At 33.9% G+C, this 24,332-nt stretch overlaps 1 protein-coding gene across 1 annotated transcript in view; it reads right to left on the bottom strand.

The window, feature by feature from the left end:
• Nucleotides 1-24,332, bottom strand: part of LOC118202861 (sushi, von Willebrand factor type A, EGF and pentraxin domain-containing protein 1-like) — a 139,873-nt gene that overhangs the window by 27,658 nt on the left and 87,883 nt on the right. The window contains exons 18-25 of the mRNA XM_085807230.1: nt 21,635-21,796; nt 19,095-19,346; nt 17,028-17,182; nt 16,628-16,916; nt 13,639-13,912; nt 8,849-9,056; nt 3,460-3,607; nt 1,684-1,740 (exon numbers count right to left, since the gene is read on the bottom strand). Of these exons, the coding sequence (XP_085663356.1) occupies nt 1,684-1,740; nt 3,460-3,607; nt 8,849-9,056; nt 13,639-13,912; nt 16,628-16,916; nt 17,028-17,182; nt 19,095-19,346; nt 21,635-21,796 (1,545 nt within the window). The remainder of the gene's footprint in view (nt 1-1,683; nt 1,741-3,459; nt 3,608-8,848; nt 9,057-13,638; nt 13,913-16,627; nt 16,917-17,027; nt 17,183-19,094; nt 19,347-21,634; nt 21,797-24,332) is intronic.

Below are 24,332 nucleotides of genomic sequence, written 5' to 3'. Positions count from 1 at the left end.
AGGAAATATAATTTTTCCTTAGACTTCAAAAACAATAAGCTGTTCTCAGCATCTGAAGACATGATGATCCATCTTCAAAAGAGATCATCGCTTGGAAACTCCGACGTCTCATGTGAAAGACCCTACTCAGAAAGCTGCCGAAATCATACTAGGGTCGGAGAGAAACACCAGACTACCAGCTATTCTCCACCGCAGATGCTCTTCGGTCGAGACCTTCGTCAGCAGCATTGTGACCGCCTATTTGGTCGCCCCACGGATGCGCCTTCATCGCCTGAGGAATACATCCAAGATGTCAAGGCCCGTTTTGAAGGGATGCACCGTTCCGCACGAAAGTGAGTGAATTTGGCGATGGAGAAAGTGAAGACCAGATACAACACAAGAGCTACTGGACATAGATTCAACAAAGGAGACAAGGTGTGGTTGTGGAACCCGATTCGACGAAAAGGAGTCAGGCCTGAATTACAGTCACCTTCGGATGAACTTATACAGTGCTGAACAGATTGAATGACGTCGTGGTTCGGATTCGTAACCTAAAGTCTCTTAGCTCTCTAAACCTAAAGTCGTTCATTACGACAGGCTAGCTCATTACTATGGCCATAGCACGTAATGTAAATAATTGTAAATAGTGTAAGACCATTTTTGTTTTTAAATGTGTATTTGATTTGATTTGTATTTAGTATTTGATTTGCATTTAATATTTGATTTGTATTTGGTAGCATTTTATTTGTTTTATTTATAGCATTTATTGTTCATGTTGTTTATTATTGTAATGTAATGCTTATTAATGCATTTATGCCACAGTTGTAAATTTAGCTTCCTGTCCAGGGATTGTACTGCCCGGGACGTGCAGTCCTTGGGAAGAGGGCAGTGTTACGAATTTGGTATTTAAAAAGCTAATGTTAGTTCAATTATAAATTAAATAGTTTTATTTCTCGCGCAGTGCAGCGCGTGACGAATATTAAAATAAAGCTAAGCCGGAAAATTGAAAATACAAGAGCGCGTGCATTAAATAAATAAATATCTCTTTTTGATTTCGAGAAAGTACTAGAAAATTCTAACGCGTGATTTTAAAAATCTTATAAAAGGAGGAAAACCTCTCAGTTCGTAGTAGTAGTTCCCTAGTTTGTTGTTGTTTAGAAAACTGCTCTTGTTGATTGTAGCGAATTCGCGGATTAGCTTTCTTTAGCTGTGTTGAATTAAGTTCTTTTGAACGTTTGAGTAGTTAAAAGATAACTACTGTGAGATTTTGTAATACTGCATGAATATTTGAGGAAATTTAAGCATATTGATTGTGATAATAATAAACTTTTGTTCATTTTTTTATCGGACTTGTGCATTCATTTCAAACGGAACATTATTATTGTAATTCAAAATTCTATATAACGTTTTTCATCTAAAAATATAAGGAAAGAAAAATTCTTTCGTATTAGCCATGCAAACGGTACATCTAAAGTAGCAATTAATTTAAAAATATGCTGTTTTTCAAATTCGAAAACTATTTATTATTTTGTTATTTATTCTTTTTAATTCTTTCAAATAAAATCTATAGTTGTCTGATCGATATGGCAGAATTTCTGCACAGCTAAAGGTTTCCGAAAGATTTATCAAAATCATGAGAATCACAAGGACAAATAATTAAGATTTCTTAATATTTTTTAAAGAAGCAAATTATCTGATACATACCCGATGATCTATTTGAATAAAAACAGTTGCAGTCTTTTTCATTGCAGGCACCAATATCTATAATGAATTAAATTATATGAAAATTCATATTCTTTTCACATAAAATAACACACTTCATAATGTATTTAATTAAATAACTTAAATTTCAGTGCAATTAGAAACCGACAATACGGTAACACAGAACAAAACGGAATATATTTTCAACAAACGGAATTGTATTAGTTTTGATGCATTACGGGGGTTACCTTACATTAAAATTTTATACGACACAATATTACGGCTTTTTTTCAACAGCTTTACAATTCTTTCTCAATCTCGAAGTTTAAAATAGTGAAAAAATACTCTTATATTCCAGAATTTAAGATAAATTGATCCCAAAACACAAAATCGTCTGAAATCCTTGATTTACTGAACTCATGCCTATTTCTTTTCTATGTTCTAAAGGATTCTTATTTTGTAATGTATATTTGAAATACCAAATTATGACAAAATAATTAACCATTAGTTCCTTTTTTTACTTAAAAAATTGCAATTTTGTGAAATGAAGAAAGATCTCAACAAACAATGAGACTGATGTTTCTCAAAGTTCACATTCTGTTTGAAAATGTTAATAAAATACCTCTAGAGAAAAAAGGCTCATTGCGACAATAATTATTTGCAATAAGTAATAATTACCAACAATATTTAATCAGTGGTTCTCAATTTTTCCTTATAAATGGCTTTATCTGATATATGATTTATTTCGTGCATCCTTCTCTCTCATACACCAAAAAAGTAAAGAAGAACAAATGAAATTAAATATGAACAAACAAGATAATTAATAAATAAATAAAACGAAATATGAATAAATAAAATGATAAATAAATAAAGTAAAGAATAATATAAAGCATATCTTCTGAGCATTTAAATTAATTTTAGGCTTAGTTTTCAGTTTGGGTAAGCAAGGAATGTGGAAGAAGATAAAGTAAGCAAGACAGGGCACACAGCTTCATTGAGACTTATGATGTTAAAAAAAAAAAAAAAAAGTTTTTCTATGAACGATGGGAAATTGATGTAGATAGTAGAGCTATTTCAAGCCTCGAAAAGTCGTATTTCAGTTTGAAGGGATTCCATGTTTATTAGCATAATATCTTATCATTTTGCCTGTACTTTCACTTCTACTTTCGTCGGATCCTACCAAGATTCAGGTTAGCTAATGTATATTAGAATATAATTCTTGAAGTTAGGACAGAGCTTTTGGCAGCAACCGCTACCGTCTTAGTACGTTTTCCACCCAGCTCCTAGATTTATCTGAATAGGTTTTAGCCTTTGCTAGCAGTGTTTTTTCGCGTGAATTGAAGGCCTGAGTCAAAATTAACATGTGGACTTAACTTTGTGAATTTCATATTAAAATTACGTAAGTTTCACTCTAACTTTTGTGTTCTGTTAAATTATACATGAAGCGGTAATTTATCCTGTTATTGCGCAGGTTGTGTTAAGTTGTTAAATTGAAGTTCTAATACAAAGATTTGTTTAAAACTTCTTCAGAGTTGATGCTACATTACTGGAAGATTTAGAATGGAGCGATAATAGACTGGCAATCTTGACACAGAATTCAACTTTTAAACTGTTAGGTTCTGTACAGTGCGATCTCGTTCACATCTAGGAATCACGTTACAAGATAAGATCTCCGTCTTTAATGATTGCCAGCTATTTATTTCCAGGCAATTGTGCGTGTAAAAGCTAAATTTCAGTTCGTCATACTTCTATCATACTATATAAATTTTACTATCTTACCTCTGCACCATTCATTTTCCTCCACCAAGACGCTGCCAGAAATATGCCTCAAAGCTGTAAACCAAGGAATGACATTCCCAACAAAACCGCAAGAAGACGAAAGCTGCTTTATTTGATCTTCCGACATGTACTGATCCCAAACGTTAAACTACATGGGAGGAGCAAACAAAATATTTATTGGAAAAGATGTAACTCTTAAATACAATAAAAATACAAATTTTCTTCTAAAATACAAAAATGGGAAAAAAATGTGCTCCGTTCTCGGAAAATTTTTGACTTTCTACAACTTATATAAAGGGTACCAGAGAAACTCAAAATCCGATCATTTTCTAATATATACTGATCAAAAGAATAAGGGAGTAAAAGGCACTACTGTAAAGACTTTATTTTATTCTAACCAATTCTTTTTAGTTTGACTTTCCTTTTCCTCCGGATTTCAGTTTCCTGCCGAAATGTAAATTTTAATGACGTAGTATGCAAAATCTATGTGTGTTCAGAAGCAGTACTTAAGCTGCGGTTTCAAGAGTTCGTGAGGACAGCGGAGTTAGTTCCAAGTTTATGCTGCGTCTTTGAAATACTAGCTCTGTAGTTGGTCCTTCTTCAGATTATATTATTCTAGGCTCGGCTTTGCTGTGTGCAGCCGATTTAGCTGTTTAAATGACTAAGGAGCTAGTCGTTTAGCCATCCTAATTTATTATGATTTTACATTTTTATTTCAAATTAATTTAGCCACAAGTAGTGGTAAATTGAGAGCACCGAGTGCGTGCATCTTGTTATGTTAGTTCCAAATAAAAAGGTTATTTAAACCTTCTTCTGTAGTATTTGTTCTTCAAAGATTTAGCGAGAATTCGCTACGTAGTCTTCTACGTAGAGTCTTCTAAGAATGTTCCCAAAAAGACATAGATTCTATACTACAAAGAAAGACATTTGTGACCATGCAGAATGTGAAACAGTATTTATATCAAAAGTACATTACAATAGGTAAAAAGAAGATATTAGAAACTTTTTAAACAACATTGTTATTCACATAATGCGACATACAGTGCTACAATGCACATGTTTCTGCAATAATGAGGTTTCGAGAAGCGTGATTCTAATAGTATATAATCCTCGCTAATGACTATGGCCGCTGTACAGTTGCATAATATAAAGTCAATGAAGTTATCAAGCACTTTCAAAACTTTGCCGTAATGGATTTTAAATGCCCTTAATCATGTTTTCTTCGAGCGTTTCGTCTCTCTTGCAACTCCAGATGAGCTAATAGAATCCTTAAAGCTCTCGAATGTTAAATGAGATTTGAGATTACGAAACTGAAATCTTACGCTTTGTTCCAAAAACCAATTGGATATTTTTATTCAAAATATTCGAAAGATTAGTTTAATTGTGTTTATTAAACATGCGCTCATAACTAAAAGAACATTAATATTATAATTCCGAATATGGATCGCCAATGTCACCTCCTAGTGGCTTGCTTTTTACTTTCTGGAGGAAATTTAGCTCTCCATATTTAGTGCTTATTTGTCTACGTTAATTCATTCTTCAGATAACTAGTTAGCCTCCGATTCTCTAACGAATCGAATAACAGAACGCATGAAACTAGTTATGTCGTTACGGTTATGAACTGCATGGGAATGAGAATGAGGGAATTAAAAAGTAGAGAATAAATCCAACTTTAAAGTTGTATACACATTTTGAGACTTGGCCGATAAGATTAAATGATATTGAATAAAAATAAGCAATATTAAATAAAGTTTAAAAAAGATGGATAAATTGTTTTATCATTTTATTTTACAATATACCTTAAATATGCGCAACAATGAGCAGTAAACAAAATAAATTAGCTTATGAAATTACGCATATTCAAACATATCAGCGCATGCTTCGAATGTAAACATTATTAAACATTAACAATTATGCTTAAAGTGTAAAAATAAACCACGCCAAATTTAATGATAAAGAATCACTTCCACTTGATGCGATAAGTGCACAGCATGCAGGTAGGGAAAAATTTAGCCGCTCCTTCACGTTGCAAGAGGTCAGAAGGCAAGAGGTTTTCCCCTTTAACCTTGTAAGATCGGATGAGTGTGCCCACGCCATACACATTGTTTTCTCTACGCGTTCTTTAATATAAGATACTCTTTCCTCTACACTTACTTTGATTAAAGAAGATTTTGAATGTAGATAATTTCAGCTGTTACTCACACTTGTTTTGTTAATTTATGCTGAAAAAATTAATTTTAAGTTTCATTAGTTTTAATAACATACTTCCTTGGCTAAATTTCATTTGCATCTTCTCCATAAAGATAACAATACAGATGCGTATTTCAAATCAGTATTCTTAAATTTTACATTAAACGCAGATTTCACATTTTGCTTTATCAAGACTTTTAACATTAAATAAACATTTTCTTTCCCTTTTCTCTTCTTATTAGTGTTATATGAAGGATTCGAAAAGTTCGACAATTTTCAGACTCTTTTCGGGTATGCATTCATCCCATCTGAGTCCATTTTGAGATCTTTCTATTTCGCATTATTTTTTATTTTAAATTACTTACTTAAACCTTATTTCTTGATTTTTGAGCAGTAAACACCTTAGCTAACTTTTAAATGTTCAATCTACCTTTCTATTGCCATTACAGAAAAACTTCTTAATTCTTTACCATTCACTGAAGATCCTAAGCAATTGCTATTAACTTTAATTTCGGAAAACGGTATGTTGCTAGGGCTACAGATACTGGCACGTTCAGGGTTACGATGGCACTAACACATTAGGGAAAATTCCTTCTAAATTCTTTTCATAATTGTAGCACTGTTCGACAGCTGTTAACAGCTTTTTTTGTGGGGAGGGGTAACAAAAAGATTAGCAACTGCAGCAAAATCTGACGCAGTCATATCCCCGAGTTTTGTTTGGGTTCTCCGTAAGCTTCTTGGATTACTATAAATATCTAGGAGTTTACTTGGATGCGAAGCTCATCTGGGGCGTCCACATCTCTAATGCAATAGCTAAAGCCAGAACGACTAGAACCCAACTTATGCAACTTATATCAAGAGAAGCCACCTCTCTCTCAGAAATAAAGTACTACTTTATTCCAGCACCATATGTCAATTCTCACCCATGCTGCTCCCATCTGGGCCACCGCAGCTAATTTTCACCTCAAGAAGATCTAAGTTTTTCAAAACGTCACGCTTCGCATCCTTGCTAATGTTCACTGGTACGTTCGTAATGAAGTACTTCATTCTGACCTCAAAATTCCTCCCCTAGATGCTTTTTTCACGCATGTTTCGGCAAAATTCTTTAACCGTATTAAACAGATTAGTAACCCGGCCCTGCACGCTATTCCCGCTTACAATCCGGTGGAACCCAGCTCTGTCAAACGACCTAAGGCTGTCATGGACAGATCTTATAACATCTTCCATAGGAAGTCTAAAAGGGTTTGCCTGCTTGACTAGGGAAACTAATTTGAATAAAATATAAGTACTTCACGGGCCTAACCCGGCTACTACTAACTGTTTTTACTCCCCCAGACCTAATCTGACATCGTTTCTCGCGAAATCCATCCCCGTGCTGCACTGAGGATATTTTACCTGCCTTTGCCAAGACCTTATTTGCCAGACTTCACTTAATTAATTAATTGTAATTGTAATTAACTTCAATTATTTCCTTAGTTATTTCCACCACTCAGTCTTGCCTCGGCCTGACTAATGACTCAAGATCAACACTACTTAGGAATGATTTCTTTAAAACTATTTTCATTATGTTAGACTTAACTTCTTTTTACATTCACTTAACGTTTCTTTTGCGCTCAAAACCTGCCCCGGCAGTTAAGATAAAGCTGCGTTCAGACGGGGGCGTAAAAGGTTCAGACGTGGTTAAAGCCGAGCTAAGCGTTCAGACGTGGTTAAAGCCGAGCTCCGTTGCCAAGGCAACCAGTCTGTCCTACGTCACAAAATCTGGTTTAGGGCTGGTGGCATAGGGTTCAAAGTTTTCAACTTTACGTCGAGTTTGGGATAAGCGTCGATCAATCAGAGCGAAGCTAAAAAGAGGCTGCGTTCTACAGAAGATTTCGCTGTCACAAAACAAGCAGAGCGAAGGCGGGAAATCAATCGAGCAGGATAACAGCGCGGGAAAGTTGTAGACACATCCACGCATGCGCAAATTTAGCTTCTCTCATTGGCCACGCTTTACACACCGTTCTTTCAGGTGTGAACGGAACTCCCGTATTTTATGCCCTTATGACTATCGTCGCCATCTGAACGACTCGCCGCAACTGTTTTTCGCCTCTTTCTCCCTCCTTCGGTCACTGACCCATCCCCCCTCTCGGCGACCATCCCAAGCAGGACTTTAAAAGAGATTAATCCCTGATCCCAATGCTCTTAGCTCTACGTTTGGATACAATACTTTTTGTACCTAACCCGAGGACCGGTTCTCTTTCAACTGCGCCTCACTCCATCAGCTGATCTGTTTCCATAGCAACCATTCACGCTGTTCGCGTTCCGGTTGCTCTCACTCTGTATCTGAGTTACCTGAAGTTGATTCACAACGGGGAGCTAAATGCCTTTCCTTTGTGATAAACTCTCGTACTCTCCTCCTGTGTCCTAACAATAAGGACCCTTCGACGTTTTGACTTTAGCATAACTGCTCCTTCCTTTTACTTTAGCGATTGCTTGTCTCTTAATTATTTCGGTTTTATTAACGATGATGTGGAGGTAATTGCAATTAATTGCAAAGGTACTCCGTAATCCAAATGCCTTGGTCCTTGGTCCGTAAGCTTCTTTTAACTACTATTCAGTTGTTTAATTAATTAAAATAATATGATAGACGATTATCTACCTAAAGGGAGGGATATCTTCATAGAGTAATTTATACGGGACACGGTCTCATTTTGACCTCATATACGGGAAAAGCACCAGATCACATTCACCTAGCATATTCACAAAAAATCAGTGCCGGATCAAAGTTTTCCTATGGATAATTCTGAAGCTATTGTTAAAATACAGATGAAATACCTTTTATGCATTCATAAAAAATAATATATTGAATGGCTTAACCAACAGATATACCTTCATAATATCAAGAATTCTGTAGTAGAACGGCAACAAGTGAATGTTTATTTTCAATTTATTATACATTTTCATAAAGAAATTTAAGTTCTTTGACAGTTGCAAGCAAATATATCTTTCATATGAAAACAAGGGTATATAATTTTTAATAGAATTCCATTTCTCACTGTCTGTTGATGTTAAGACAGCTAGAAATAGTTAATTAGTTTAGAATCTACGCTTTTGCAACTGATCAAGTTTAACGTTATTTCCAAATGACCTTTCAAGCAACATTGAAGAAAGTCGTTTATAATTACACATATCTATAATCGACAAATAATTGTATTACCTCTGTTATATTCCCAACAAAAGCTTCTGAGACGCTAAAAGTTCCGCCGAGACTGTCCTGCTCTTGACCTAAAATAAACACGCCAGGCCAAAACAATTTTTTCTCCCCAGGCTGTGAGCCATTGACGATAATTTCTCCGTCGACGTAAAAAATCCATTCTCCTTTACTGCCCTCCCATGTTATTGCATAGTGGTGCCAATTAGAATCTCTAGAAATACAAAACAAACCAATTAGTATTCAAGGCTGATGAAGATGAATAAACAATTAAAAGACGTATTAGAGGAGCATTCGGAATAATCAAAAGCCTGTGCGAATGCTTGGTCCTATAAAAACCCATGGTTAGTAAAATTTTCTCGGAACGTGATGCAGCAGTATTTTGCGCTGAGACAACTGAAGATCCGGGAGGAACGGACCATTTAATGTACACTGACAGGAATTTTGAAGAAAACGAATTTTTAGTTTATATAATTTGGGTGATCAAGGAAATATTGTTATAAAATGATACAAAAATTCGTAATAAACTTTTAACCTTTATTTAGCAAAATTTGAATAGTAAACAAGAAATATGTAAAAATAAGAAAGAAACAAAATTTGAATTGTTTTTCAAGGTTCCTAAAATTCTTTTTACCTAATCTTTTCTGTTAAGCTTGGAAACACAAATTTCCTTCGCTGTCATAATTGGCTCTTCCTCAAATAAAGTTCTGTTTGTCAATTATTTTTTCAGGTCTTGAATTAGTTTTGCATTTTTTTTTTTTTCTGTCCTTGAGCAAGGTTTTCCGATATTTTGGTAAACATATTAGTCTCTGCTTTTAATGTATCACAAAGACTACAAGTGTCCTTTCTTGGGTAACCGAATCCAGGGTTAAACATGGAATTAAAATATCTCTGAATTTATCATACGGCAATGGATTGTTTGTTTTGCACATGCCACGTAATTTTGTGATGTTGAATTCTTCCGGTACATATTTTTAAGGAATAATAAAGCTTTATCCCCTTGAGGGAACTGATAAACTTAATTGATTTAGAAATAGTTTCCTCAGGAAAAACATGTTTTCGGTTTGTACGTTTTCTCTGCGATCCACCGATACTTTTACATCATCGGACAAAGCTTCTTTTATTTTTTAAGCCCATTTTTTGTATTCGTGGAATGAAGCAAAGTCGTTTCTACAAACTTAGTTTAGAAACGACTATTATCATTACGTTGCTCGTCTTGGAAACAACATGTTCGGTAAGAGGAATATGCATTGTGTGAAGATCCCTCATTCTCCAGACAGTCAGCATATTGCAGGTAAAAGCGTTATAAGACTGGAGAGTTAATGATAACATGCATTATAATTCCCAAGTTCATTAAAAGCTTAGAATTCGCTGTTTTCACCATCAAAAATCATAGAAAGCGCTGAAAATATTTGCACTTATAGTCAGGTCCTAACTCACGTGTGGTTGCTCTTAAAATTTTCATAACATCGCAGAATCTCTCTTTTTATCCCCTCTTCTTGGAAGAAAACGCGGTCACTGACTTGAAGCCTGCACTGGAATTTTCACTTTCCATGTTCACAAGCACTACAGAAGTACCGATGCACGAAACTAACAGACCGTCGTTAGAAGAGACAAGAATGAACATGAATAAGTCTGATAAAAGAAGTTGGACATAAACGTTTCTTTCCTCTTGGCGAGTGGACAAAAAAAATTTTTTTTTCCAGTAATGCAAAATATTTTCTCGGTTACAGTTACGAATATGAATACTTTTTCTCCTGAAGTAATTCATGATGTAGAAGCTATTACTGTTACCCGTTAGATGGCATTATTACTTCAGTTTTCACATAAAGTGGCAAAACTGGTTTTACCCCCTGGGTTTTCATTTATGGCCTTTACGTAGATATGTTAGATTATTACTTCAGTTTTCACATAAAGTGGCAAAACTGGTTTTACCCCCTGGGTTTTCATTTATGGCCTTAACGTAGATATGTTAGATTTTTAAGCATAAACTATCAGCCAATGTTAGGGATATAAACCTTAGCAACAGTCCTATGATATATGATAGAAATTCACTTTGCGGATGACATACATATTAAAAACAAAAATTGCTGTACAATATGCTAATACTCATTCCTTCTGTATGCGTAAATTCAGTTCATCAAAATTAAAACGATATCTGACTGAGAGGGGCGGTATACCGGCGAAGTGCAAGCGGCTTCCGTTGAGACAGTTCTAAAGTATCTGGTCAGTGATAGCAGCCACGGTATTTGAAGTGTATTTAACTTGATTATGATTTTCCGCAGGTCCTTGGGCCTGGCCACATACTCCTACTCCATGTATAATTATGGAAATAATTACAAAATTGTAAATATGTCTAATAATACTGCTTTCGAGAGTTAATACGTTAGCTAAAAAATTTCTCTTATAAACACAATAAAATTCGATTTGTTTTTCTTCATAAATGATCAAAATGACGTTAAAAATTCAGCTTGTTCTCAATATGCAATCCTAGATATTTAAGATTATCAACACATTTGATCATAAACATCCTTATGGTTCAGTCTAGGCGGTCTTGTCAATTTCTCGTATCTTGGGAAAATAAAAATAGTTAAAGTTCAAATTTTCTTTCATAGCCCAACTCTATCTAAAACTTAAACAACAGACAGAAACGTTCTTCTCAATTATTTCAATGAGGATTCGCTAACAACAGGCAGAATATCATCAGCGCAACATAGTTTATTGCTTATTTAGGATGCAGTCCGGCCTGCCTGACGAGCGAAGCTCGTCTTATGACACAAAGGGGCTGAGCCCACATCACACTACACACAAAAAACAAAAAAACTAAATGAACATAAAAATATAATAGTAAATCAAGGTTACAGAGCTATGCAGTAAGACGTCACATGACGAGACAAAATAAAACTAGTACGACATCATGTAAAAACAATACAAAACAAACAAAAACACAAGCAATCAAAAGTTGAACTCAGCTCACAATTCCAATTCTTTCTCTATTTGAATTGACAATATTTATGATCTCTCGAGCAGTCTTATAATTCTTCCTATCATATAAATCTTCCGTAGAAGTGATCCTAAAATCTTCATTCGTAACATAGTATATTAGATCGTAATCGTAACATAGTATTATTAGTATCGTTCAATCGTAACATAGTATATTAGATCCTGTTGGCTGCCTTTACGTATTTTAAAACTAAATGTAATTGTGTTTCGGAGCAGGAACTGCAGGAACTTCGTGCACGCCCTTTTAATACAGATTTTTCATTTTTATGTCTTCATCGAAACGATAGAAAACTTTCTTGTCCCAAAAATAATTAATACATATTTTATAAATGTTCCTTGGAATTTCAAGGCTCAAGTAGAGATGGCCATTTTATAGCATCAAAAGTCCCATACGCATTAAACGATATCAACGCCGTATTATATTTCTCTTTTTGTATCTTAATAATATTAAATAAATTATAAAATACATTCTCAGTGGACCGACCAGACGCAAATCCATACTGTCTAGGTGAAATATGATTTTTCCTTAGTAAATAATGACATGATTTATTAGTCAGCAATTTCTCTGGGACGTTCGCAGAAGATATAGGCCTAGCCGAACCACAGGACTTAGGGGTAAAAAATAATTCTACATATCTACAGAAAAGTAGATAACACTAAACACTTATTAAACAGCATCACAAAATATCAGAGGAACTAAAAAATAATTGCTTTACAATAATTGCGGGAATCTCGTCTAGCCTTTGAGCGCCTCTATTTCGCAATTTACCGACAACACTACCAATCTCTTCCACAGTAAATAGCAGATAATCCTGACCACAAACATAATCTTACAACAAACCTCTCCAAATACGCCGTTCTATGCTTTTCCACAATCAAAAATGTATTTTCACATGATCCATAACTACTTCATAGCAGTCTCCGTTTAACCATTGACCACTTCCAACAAATAAGACTTCCAACAACAGCTTTAACATTGACCACTTCCAACAACAGCTTCCTGCGAGCAGAAGTTTCACAAGCAAAAATCCATCGTATTATCTTGTGCTCTCTAAGAAAAATTTCATTTTAAACACATTTTTCGTCCTTTTCAGTGTTATCTTACAGAGTGCTAGTTCTCAGTGCTCTGGTTTGCAGTTTGAGGTTTTTTTAAATAAGGTGTCCAACATACAATATTCTCTATGTACTTTTTGTTTCCAGAATTTTGTTTGCTTTATCCAATGAAATATCTTCAAACTTAAACTCAGAATCCTTTAGTTCATCTTTCTCATCTCTTATTGATATTTATCTCTCGGTTCTTTTTCCAGTTTTCTAAACCTGTATTTCAAACATTTAGGAAATTGTTCTTTATACTGAGTACATTCTTGCATACTTCATTTCCTTATCATATGTTATAAATCTATGGTTTATGTCAATATACCTGTAATCACTTAATGAATCTTCATTATGTGTTTTCATATTTACTGTTAAGTAAAAAAGCCTCGAAGACTCGTGTACTAAACAATGGACGTAGTCTTATCTGTATGGTAATAGGACTACGTCCCATCGAACCGCAAACGAGGACATCCAACGGCCCGGGCTTTTAGGTATAACACTGAATTATTCCATTACTTTGTTTAAAATCCTTTGCGTTTTTAATGAGTTGCTCATTATTATGTACATTTTGTACGTCAGCAGCTTAGCTTAGTTCAGCAGCGTTTGAAGGAGTGTGTGTGCATATTAATGTTTCATTTTCTTATTTAACACTTAACGTAATTAGTTAACATTTACTAGGAAAGATTAAACGTACTTACTTATTAGCAACATATCCAGTATGAATCAATTCTCCATGCAGAAACAGAACTATTCGATTAATGTCCAAAACAGTCAGAGCATTGTCTACCAGTTTTTTTTCTTTCTTGTTGTAATAGCTAAATGACACTGGAGTGGCTCTACTTTTATCATTTTTGTAATTAGTTCTCATAAAGAAAGAGACAGTTATAGCATGCATTAAACGGTGAGTTTCCAATTTTACGAAATTTGATGTTGTCTGTTTCATGAAACTCAGCGTATATTCAGGAACTGCATCTATAACACATATAAAAAACGCACCTTTGTATAATTTTTCTCTTACATAAGTATAGTTTCATTTAATATCCATTTCATTTATTTAAATATTTATCACTTGCTTACTTAATTACTACAACTAATTACTAATTAGTAGCACTCACCTAATTACTTCTGTCTATTTTACTCATTTATAAGCACCTAAAATTAATATTAACAAATCTCTTAATTAAAAACAATCAATTCTGAAATAACGACGTTAGGTATCTGCATCTTAGCAATGCAAAGAAATCATACTTTTAGATAAAGGATTTATCCCTTTAAATGCAATTAAATATATACAAAAAATTCAAATCTTTCTTAAAATGTACAAAAATCAGATCATATGCACCATTTAAAACAATTTACATTGAGAATTTAATTCATATATTAGTTATTTATTAGTTATTATACTATTTAATAACAAAACTAATAAAAAACTTTCTAAATAATACCCAATATATATCTAATTATTTTTTATGTGAATTAGGATAGCCATTCACTGAAACGTTTTAGGAAATTAATTCTTGATATTATATGATATGAACATAATGCCCATACATCTTCTCTTGCTCAGTAACTCACATTTTATTTTTCATGTTATGGGATTTTCCTTGATCTGGTAAAAGTTAATTAATCTCAAAACCCTTAACAGGCATTAAGCAAATTATCTTTATATCTAAAAGTAACTACAATCTCAGGAAAAGGTTTAAATAAAACTTTTAATTCAAGCAGAACTTAGAACACTACCAAACTCAACCACAGCTCGTGCTGATGTAACTAAACAGAAACAGACGAATTCAAGTTAAGCGTCGTCAAAGATTACCCAATTTAAATATACTCTAAGTTGGCTCAGTAACTCTACCGACGTATCAAATTCAAGTGTCGGAAACGACATAATGCAAAATAGAATAATTACAATTTATCAGAGCTGCCAGGAACTAAACGTAATGTGCACGCGCAGGGTCAGAAACATGCTCTGTCTTACAATCTAAAAACCCCAGTTTAATCCCTATCTAACCTCATTTACATTCTCGTGAGGAAACGGAAAGCAGTAGCTATAGTAAAGGCTGAAACTATAAGTAACTGGTTTATTTAAATAATAATCTTATAATGTAAAGGTGAAATGCAGTACATATCTTAAAGGAAAATATCAGTGCTTGTGTTGTAGTAAGAAAAAGTATTCATTCTTTCCAAAAATCATAAGATTTTACTGAAGAGGTTTCAAATTTGTTTTGTACCTTGAATGATTTTGATACGTTTATTGCTCATCTACACTGGCACAGCGTGGAATAGCTTTGTTCATATCCACAATCCTATTAATTAAGAAATATAATATAATAACGGTCATAAACCTTTATTATGCCATTTCCCTCTTCTCACCAAGTGACAAAGTATCATACCTTCTCCCAGGTATATAAAAGTTTTAAGTGGTAAATTCTAAATAATATGTAAAATTAAAATTTTTTTTTATTTTAGCATGCTGTGAAGATACACATAACGTTATAATTCGCAGATTAGTATAAAAAATTTTGCCATCTATACTATGGTTCCTTCAAATTTCACGGATTTCGGAGCGCATGTTCAAATGTATCATGCTGGCTCGTCACTATTTTCTAAAGGCGTCGTTTATGTATTTTTGGGATATACTCTTTTCTGGAGTATAGCTGGGGATTCTTGCTTGCACATGCTAACAGAGTTATTCCTTCTCATTTTATCATTAAGTTGTTGCTGTATAGTTTAATGTTTACTTCTCAGTCTAACGAAGACATTGAAAATAATTTTGCAGAAGTTTCCAATGAAAAGCAAATTATACAGGAACTTCTTGATTATGTTAAAGATCTAACTAATCCCGCCTTCCTAGCGTGCCTTCGTGGTGTAGTGATTCTGCACGCTGGGCTGGTATTCCAGAGGTCCGTAGTTCGATTCCTGGGGAAGGCGATTCTCATTTTTCATCTCTCCGGCTTTTCTAATTAACCTAATGTCTCTACAGTGGCGCCCGAATTAAAAGGGTGTTGGATGATGCACTGTACTCATTTATTGTTCACGTTGTGGATGTCTTTTATAACCACCTATCCATAACTCTGTAAATATGCAACTGAAATTGTTCTTCTCACACGCAATGCACCCTTCTTCCATCACTGCACTATCGTCTTCGTCCAGCATTTGTTTGCACTGCCCCCAGCAGTCGTCTTGAGCACAATATGTATATATAAGTGTGTTATTTTGATCAAGTTATTTCCGTCAGCGGGGCTACCTGGCCGATATGCTAACTACCCAGTGGACCGGCTGCCTCGCTGTCGGTGGAAAGAAAGAAAGATTCTCCTCACCCAGGATTTGGCGATTGGGTCTCCTAAACACCTCAGTCGCCTGTTAAAAGACGGAGTATATGAAGTATTTCTCCTGCCTTCATAGCGTGCCTTCGTGGTGTAGTAGTTCTGCACGCTGAGCCGGTATTCCAGAGGTCCTTGGTTCGAATCCCGGTGAAGGCGATTGATCATTTTTCATCTTGCCTGCTTCCAAAAAAATTCTAATGTCTTTACACACTAGCGGTTTTAGGTTCTCAATACGTAGTTACGACCTTCGATTTATTAACTCATATACTGATATATATCCAGCTTGAAAGAAAATAAACTCAAGGTGACATAATTTATGCATGACTAATAAACTATATAATTGAAAAATTATATTTATTACCTTCTTCACAGTGTTTTCCAGTAAACCGCAGGGAACAGCGGCAGGTAGCATTTTCAATGCCATCAACACATGTTCCGCCATTATAGCAAGTGTAATCTGAGCAATCATCAATATTCTCTTCACAGAATTCTCCTCGGAATCCCAAGGGACAAGAGCAACTGGAGTCACTTCCATTAGAAACACAGGCTCCACCATTCAGACAATTTATATGGTCACAAGGATCCGGAGGCTCCACTGTTAGTTCACAATTTTCTCCCCCAAATCCAGCTTGACAGCAGCATTTGTAACTCTGTAGAGGAAATCATCAATAACTGTAAGGTTGTAAGGATAACAGGCACATACGCGATTGAATTTTAAGCCTCTACACTAGTACTGTAAAAAAATGAAAAAGATTTCTTACATTCAGTTTATCAAAACAAATCCCTCCATTATGACATGGATTCGAAGTGCATTCATAAGTGTTTATTTCACAGTGTTGTCCATTGTAACCAGGTACACATTCACACTTATAGTCATTGATCAGGTCTATGCATGTCCCACCGTTCTCGCAACTACCTAAAAATATTAACAAAATGCTGATATACCTTTATTATATTTCAGAGATGCTTAATGCTTACAACATATACACTTGTAATGCACATGGAAATTAAACTCGGATTATATTATAAAATCATGTATGTCATCTAGCTTTAGGCTTAAAATAATTATTTAGTTGCTTCATGTAAAATTCAACTTTGATTTATGACAGTTAGTTGAGATTTTTCTCTTTATTTGTGGTAATTAATATTTTAAAACTGCCAATGAATTTAATATTAACGTCAAACTGGCGAGTTACGTGAATATTTTATGTGCTCAGACTTAATAAAGCAACGTTAAGTTTATATCCTTTATCTTTTTACTTTATCTTTTTAAATAAAACTCTTTTAAAATTTTGTTTCAACGTGCAGCTTGAAACAGTAGAAAATAAATGTAACATAAAAAATGTAAAATTAAATTGTACAGGTAATGCCTTGCCCTGTTATAATGTAGCATAAAGCCTCAGCATAAGGCCTGACTAAGGTAGTCTGATACCCAAGGTGTAGCGTTCTTTCAGCGCTTACTTTCCTTTGTTTTCGGAAGAAAACATAAAGTTTTTCTCCCGAGCATAAGGTTATGAAGAGTTACAGGATGATTTGTGGGCTCCTAGAAGCGAGAAATTCGCGCTCGTTCTTTGTGGGCCCAGGCAGAAATGAGACCTGCTCCATAAATTATAACTACAGAAAACGTTCACTACCTATTTATGGCCCTACATTGCAGAGGATATCGTGAAATATACGGCTTCTTAATACGGAATTTATTAGACGGAATATTTATATTATTATTATTTATTATACGGAATATAATATTCTTTAAATAAAAGAATCTTTGCGAAAGGTTTTTCGTTTTCTCGGCATTAAAAGTTTAGTTTATCATAATCAGGGACCTCCCAATTTTTTTTTAGTGTTGTTTAAATGATAATTTGGTTTAAAGTTGATAGGCTTTATATTTATTTGCTTTTGAATTTCGGATTTGCATATCATGATTTTAGACCAATTTGATTTTTTTAATGGTCTTTTTAACATAATGTAAATTTTTGTGGGTTTTTTTTTTTTTTTTTTTTTTCCCTGGAGTAGTAAATTTAGGACAATGTTATTTTTATCAAGTGTTTCGAAGGCGTGTAGGGAAAATACTAGTACATTTGAGATTCGAATTTTCTGTTTTATATGAATTTTAGAGTCTTAAATGAACATTTAATAGATTCTTATTTTGGTTTTTGATCTCAAATGAACCAGGAGAACAAAACCCGTTTTCGAAACATATTAACCGACTTTTGTGAAGCTTTAATTTCTTTTCCCCTGATGAGTCCTGAATTGGAGTTTTAGTAAAGGTAGATTAATTATTATTTTTATTTTTTATTATCCTGCGTTTTTTTCCCTTTTGCATTTTTATTTTTGGAGTTTGTACTACTATAAATTCCTATTTTAATTTTGATATGTTTGTATTTTGTGTTAACCTCTTATACACGATTGCTAATATTAATATCGTTGAGGAATTACCTTGCTTTGACTCCAATTTACTTTTAACTTTAGAATCTTCAAGTCTATTTTACTTCAATCTTGTAGCTATAGCAAGGAACGGGTATAAAAATTTGCTTTTAATTTTGTGCCTCTTATGTTTCTTCTTGTATATATATAATTTTAGTTACTTAATAATAATATATATTATTTTGCTTTCTTTCTGAAAAATATAGAATGGTTAGAGTAAGAAATTAATGTAAGAAACCTCAAAAAAAAAAAAAAAAAAAAAAAAAAAAAGCGCGGTTGTTTATAAGACTTAAAAAAATCAGTAAAAGTCTTTCCCATGTACAATCCATAATTATTATATATGTATAAATCGATAAATTCCATAACAAAAACAAAAGCAATAAATTTAATAAGAAAGCACTTACCTTCTTTACAATCGTTGATGTTAATTTCACACTGATGTCCAGAAAATCCTTCAGGGCAACTACATATGTAATCACCAATGCCATCAGTGCAAGTTCCACCATTAATACAGGGATCAGATGCACATTCGTCGATATTAATTTCACAATGACGTCCAAGCAATCCTTCGGGGCACAAGCATTTATAGCCATCTTCAGTGCAAATACATGTAGACACATTAGGACAAGGCCGGTAGACTTGACATATGTCAATTTCTGTAAAAGTTAGGCCGATCTGTAAGTATATGCACTGACAAAAAGCAATTTTATAACGAAATAAACACATACTTTTATTTTTCTTAAGAATATAAAATGTACTTCATGTAAAAATAAAAATTATTTACTAAATCTGCCTCAGTTAGAAACTGCCTAAGCCAAGACTTTTGCTTCACACTTAAGATCTTTAAATAGAAAATAGTATATTATTTCTCATCGCTTATTCCGCGTCCGTTTGAATGGCACCGGTCTTCTGGACATCCTTAGCACATGTGACGGAAGACGGGGTTACCTGATGTCTAACAGGGGTAAGCAGGTATTTATCCGCGTCTTCCACTATCTAGAAATACCAGCAACTTCTGTGAGGCTCCTAAGAACGCTTTATCAGGTGTATATTAAAAACAGATTCGATTTTGATACCTATGAGCATGGAGTTGGCAGAGATTGTACAGATATATATGCACAATAACTCTATTGCACAGAGTAAAGTCCTATAGTATACGTATGACAATTTGATTTATATAGAATGTATATATATATATATATATATATATAATTTATTTCCTAAACAGTATTGATTAATTGATTATATTATCTCCTAAGTTTATTTAAAGTAGAATTATTTTAAAAGTGTGCATCCATACTGGTAAGTTATATTTTGAAAGATGTTTTGAAGTAATTTGAAAGCAAAATGTTAATAATGTTTTAACGGGGACTGGAGTTAAATCGTCACGAAGAATAATATTACAATTGTAAAAGGAAAAATTAAAACATGTAATTATTGTCATTGATCGGAAATTAGTTGACTTTTCAAGGGGAACAAACCAACTCCCGTTCAATGAACAATAATTGATAAAAATACGTAAATATGAAAGTGTTTCGTCTTTACTCGAGTTAAAAGTTAAAGCCAAACCGGCAATTCTAGTCAGACCAAATATTTCCGCGAATAGTTGCTACTCAAAGAACTTATTCTCATGAAGCATTTTAGTCAATTCAATTTGGAGTAAAAATCAATTACTGTAGAGAAATCCTGTAAAACTCGAGTAAACTCAGTATATAAGGTTTAATCAGATTTACCTACAGCGTTTGCATAAATTTTAAGGTATCGGAGCAAATTAATTATTAAAATCAAGATTAATTCCATATTCTTAAAGAGCAAAAAATACATCAATAAGTCAACATCGAGTTTAATAATGATAATAACTGCGGATTTTGCAGATTTTTGATTAACATTAAGAGTTGTTACAGTTTATAATTTTATTATAATTTTATGAAAACATGTTTATGGATTGAGTGATATCTGGTTTCACGTTTCTACATAGCAAACCATTTTTTTTTGTTCCTGATGAAAAAGGACATATGCTGATCACCCGTAAATCCAATTTTTTTTTAATCCAAGTTCGCCTTTTTTTCCTCCATAATTTTAAAGTTTCTAAACATGTAATAAATAAAGCAAAATCCTGTAATCAGAACTATTTAATAATACATTTGTGTTTTACCAGAAACTTAGAATGCCCATTAAATCAAGACTTATTCTTATAAAATTAGATATATACAAGTCTAAAAAAATACATATCTTTACAAATCTATTACATTTTAATCAATTAAAGGAAAAGCAATTTCAGCCATTGAACATGTACTGTGCTGTAACTTTGCAGAGCTGTTAGGCATTTATTTGAAGCACGAATTACGAAAAATCATCTGCGTCGTCGGCGGGTTCGAGCACTGGATTTTTCGATTGCCAGTCGGATACACTGCGGAGAAAGTAATAAGAAAGGAGAAAACTTCTTACATTCTCTCCCATTTTAAGGCAGCTTAAGTGAAAAGAACGAGACCCATTCTGCCAAATTCAAATAGTGAAGAATTATCGTCCACCACATCTTAGTTGGGCACCACTGTACAGCTATTAGGTGTTTATTTGCCATAAGAATCACAAAAAACTCCGGATCTTCCGACTGCTTGTTGGACCTGATACCGATTACACTACGAAAGAACGTCGTGAGGAAGGCGAAAGTAACTTATAATCTACATTGGAAATCTTCCAGTACGGAAGATTCTTTCCTTTACGTAAATTGTAATTAGTTTTGCATAATTAAATTTTGCAACGGAAATCATCTACTGTGTTTTGAGGTTGGAAGACATTTTTTAATATGCAAAACACATTAATATATAAGTTATCTTCTACAACAGACATTTTCTGTACATCTGAAGGACAACACTTTTACGATTTTGTAATCATTTTCAACAGAAATATTTCCTTTACGTTAATTGTGAAAACTGACACATACCTTTACACTCTTTTACTGATTTTGAGCCGGAAGTCTCTGTACTTTTACCAGGAGGACATGTTTTACAAGAATTCTGTTGAGCTTCATCTTGATACGATCCGACAGGACAGACAACACAGGGTTTTAAACCGCTGTCTGAATATGATCCTAGGCTACAAGGGTCTAAAATAAATTATTGATAGAATAAAAAACTGGAACATATACACGTATATGCACATACTTTTATTTATTTAAAGTGATAATAATAATCAGGTACCAATATTTGTAGTAAAATATTGTACCAAACGTAACAATTTTACACATACGACTAACGATATTTGGGCTACATCAAAACAGAATAGCAATTTAAATGCTTAAAAATTCTTTTCCTTTTGCATCTGGACTCTAAATCACGGTAGCCTTCGATACGTGTTAAATTTATTGCTTCTAAGAATATGAATTAGGGGAAGAGAAAAGGTATAAAACTTTTACAAAATAGGCATAATTAAGTAAATTTATAAATAACACTCTATTTCGTCGCGGGAGATTTCTGTATTTCTTAATTTAACACAGCTTCTTGAGTAAAAATAGAAAGCCTAAATATGAAATCTATCAATAATTTTAGTAACGAGACGCTTTGCGAACAAAGCGCAATATTTATACAATGTCTAAAATGAGATTACTTTTATTGAACGCAATAATAAAAAATTTACAGAATTTTTCACACTTTAAGCTACAAAGAAAGGGCGTTTTAGATATTTTCGAATGTCTTTATTTTTCCTATCTTTGGGTTCTATAACATTTAAATCAATAAATATCTATTATGTACAGTGCGGAAAAAAAAATGGAACAGTTCTATACCTCCCGTTCTACTGGGCCGATTGACGAAATTCAAATTGCGTTCTTCATGTCTGGAAAGCGCGACTTAGGATATATATTAGATTTATATATAGCTCTATTCTAACATAGTTATTTTGACACGAAATCGAACTTTTTCTGAAATAACATACCACGTTTTTCCATATTTTGATTCTACGACTCAAATTATGCCTAGATATTAAATTTTGTAAAATTTGGTGCGAAATTTACGGAGAAATTCACAAATTTATGTTGGCGCTTTTTTTCAGTTTGTGCCAGGAATAGTTCACTTGGCGAACTTCTTAATATATATGACAACCAATTTTCCTTTCCTGTGAGCGGAAAAAAAGTCACAATCATTCCTTTTTTCAAATAATGTTCTTCATATTATATTTTTAATTAAAATTGTTATTAGTTTAAGTAATTTTCTCTTTTTCGAATTTCATTTTAATTGTTTAAGTTGCATGGTTTCTTTCGAATAACTGTTTTAAAAATTTCTATTTACCCATTCGAACTGCGTAGTTTAAATAAAAGGTGTGTAAGGATCTTAAGTTTTACTAACGTTTATTTTATTTTAAATCTTTACTATCACTTCTTATTTTCTACTTCCGGCCAGAATTATAAGCGTGAAGGAGTTTTATGCAAAGTTGTCTGGCGAACGCCAAGTATTTAAGTGTGGCCTTTTTGCCAAGCAGAAGAGAGGAAGCCGTGAGTTCGAAGCAGGCCGCTTACCTTAGAAGTTACGCAGTTGCTACTTTGCCTTCCAGGCCAGAGGTTTTAATCCTCTTGATAAATTAAACGTATTGTAGTGTTCACAGTCTCTGTGCTACATACGCTTTCTGTTATTATAAGGCCAATCTTATTCTAAAGTTAAATTAGAGTTTAGTTTTATTTTGATATCTTTTAAGTTAGACCCCGAGTGGAGGGTCATTGTATTCCGAAGTACGGAAGTCATTGTATATAAAGAAAAAAATAAAGGGTTTTGTATACCCTTCGTCTGTATCCTGTCCACTTACTACAATTAGTGAACATAGCTTTAGTAAGCTCTCTGTTCTAGTCAGGTCATTGTATGTTTCCGAAGAAAGTTAGAAGAAACATTGAACCTGATAGTGGCGCCCGACGAAGAATAACCATGGCCGAGTTTCAAGAAGAACCTGTGCTGCCTGCAGAAACAGCTCAGAATCCAGAAATGCCAGCTGCCGCCCTGGAAGGATTTGGGTATATTGTCCAGACCATGCGCGCTTCGATGAAACCGGAAGCAACGTTTAATGGAAACTCACAGGTAACCAGTTTTTTGGAAAAATTGGATGACCACTTCATGCTCTACCCCGTGCACGAGTTTCAAAAAGTTACCTTAGCTACCAGCGCTTTGAGGGGCCAAGCGCTTAACTGGTTCAAATGTATCGGCAGAAGTCTCTTGGGTCAAGCAGGAAGTCCCACCTATACCTACGAAAATTTCAAGACTGCCCTACTAAAAGCCTTCCCTGTTGTAAGGGATCGTGCGAAATTAGAAACAGAACTGTTCAGTATATATCAACAAAGAATGGAAAACCTCTCCAGGTTTATTTTAAGAAAAATTCACGTTTTCAAGCTCTTGTATGGAAACCGTCCGGATCCTGAAATAATTCAAGTGATTTTGCCGAGGTTACTACCCCAAGTGCAAGACTTTATTGAATTGAGAAATCCGACTACACTGGAAAAATTATTTGAGCTAGCAATCCAGTTTGAAAGTAGAAGAACGGCGGACGTCGAAAGAAGACGCCAATATCAACAGCGAAACCAATTTGGTACGCCAAGACTACAGCAAACTCAAGCACATGGCTACGGAGAAAAAGCGAATCAGTGGGCAAGGAAACCCGAG

Source organism: Stegodyphus dumicola, chromosome X1 (genome assembly GCF_044657685.1).
Source record: "Stegodyphus dumicola isolate Sdum_Otavi_A_Nest chromosome X1, ASM4465768v1".
NCBI lineage: Eukaryota > Metazoa > Arthropoda > Arachnida > Araneae > Eresidae > Stegodyphus > Stegodyphus dumicola.
Note: the sequence above shows the minus strand (reverse complement) of the source record. Positions and strands in the feature narration are given on the sequence as shown.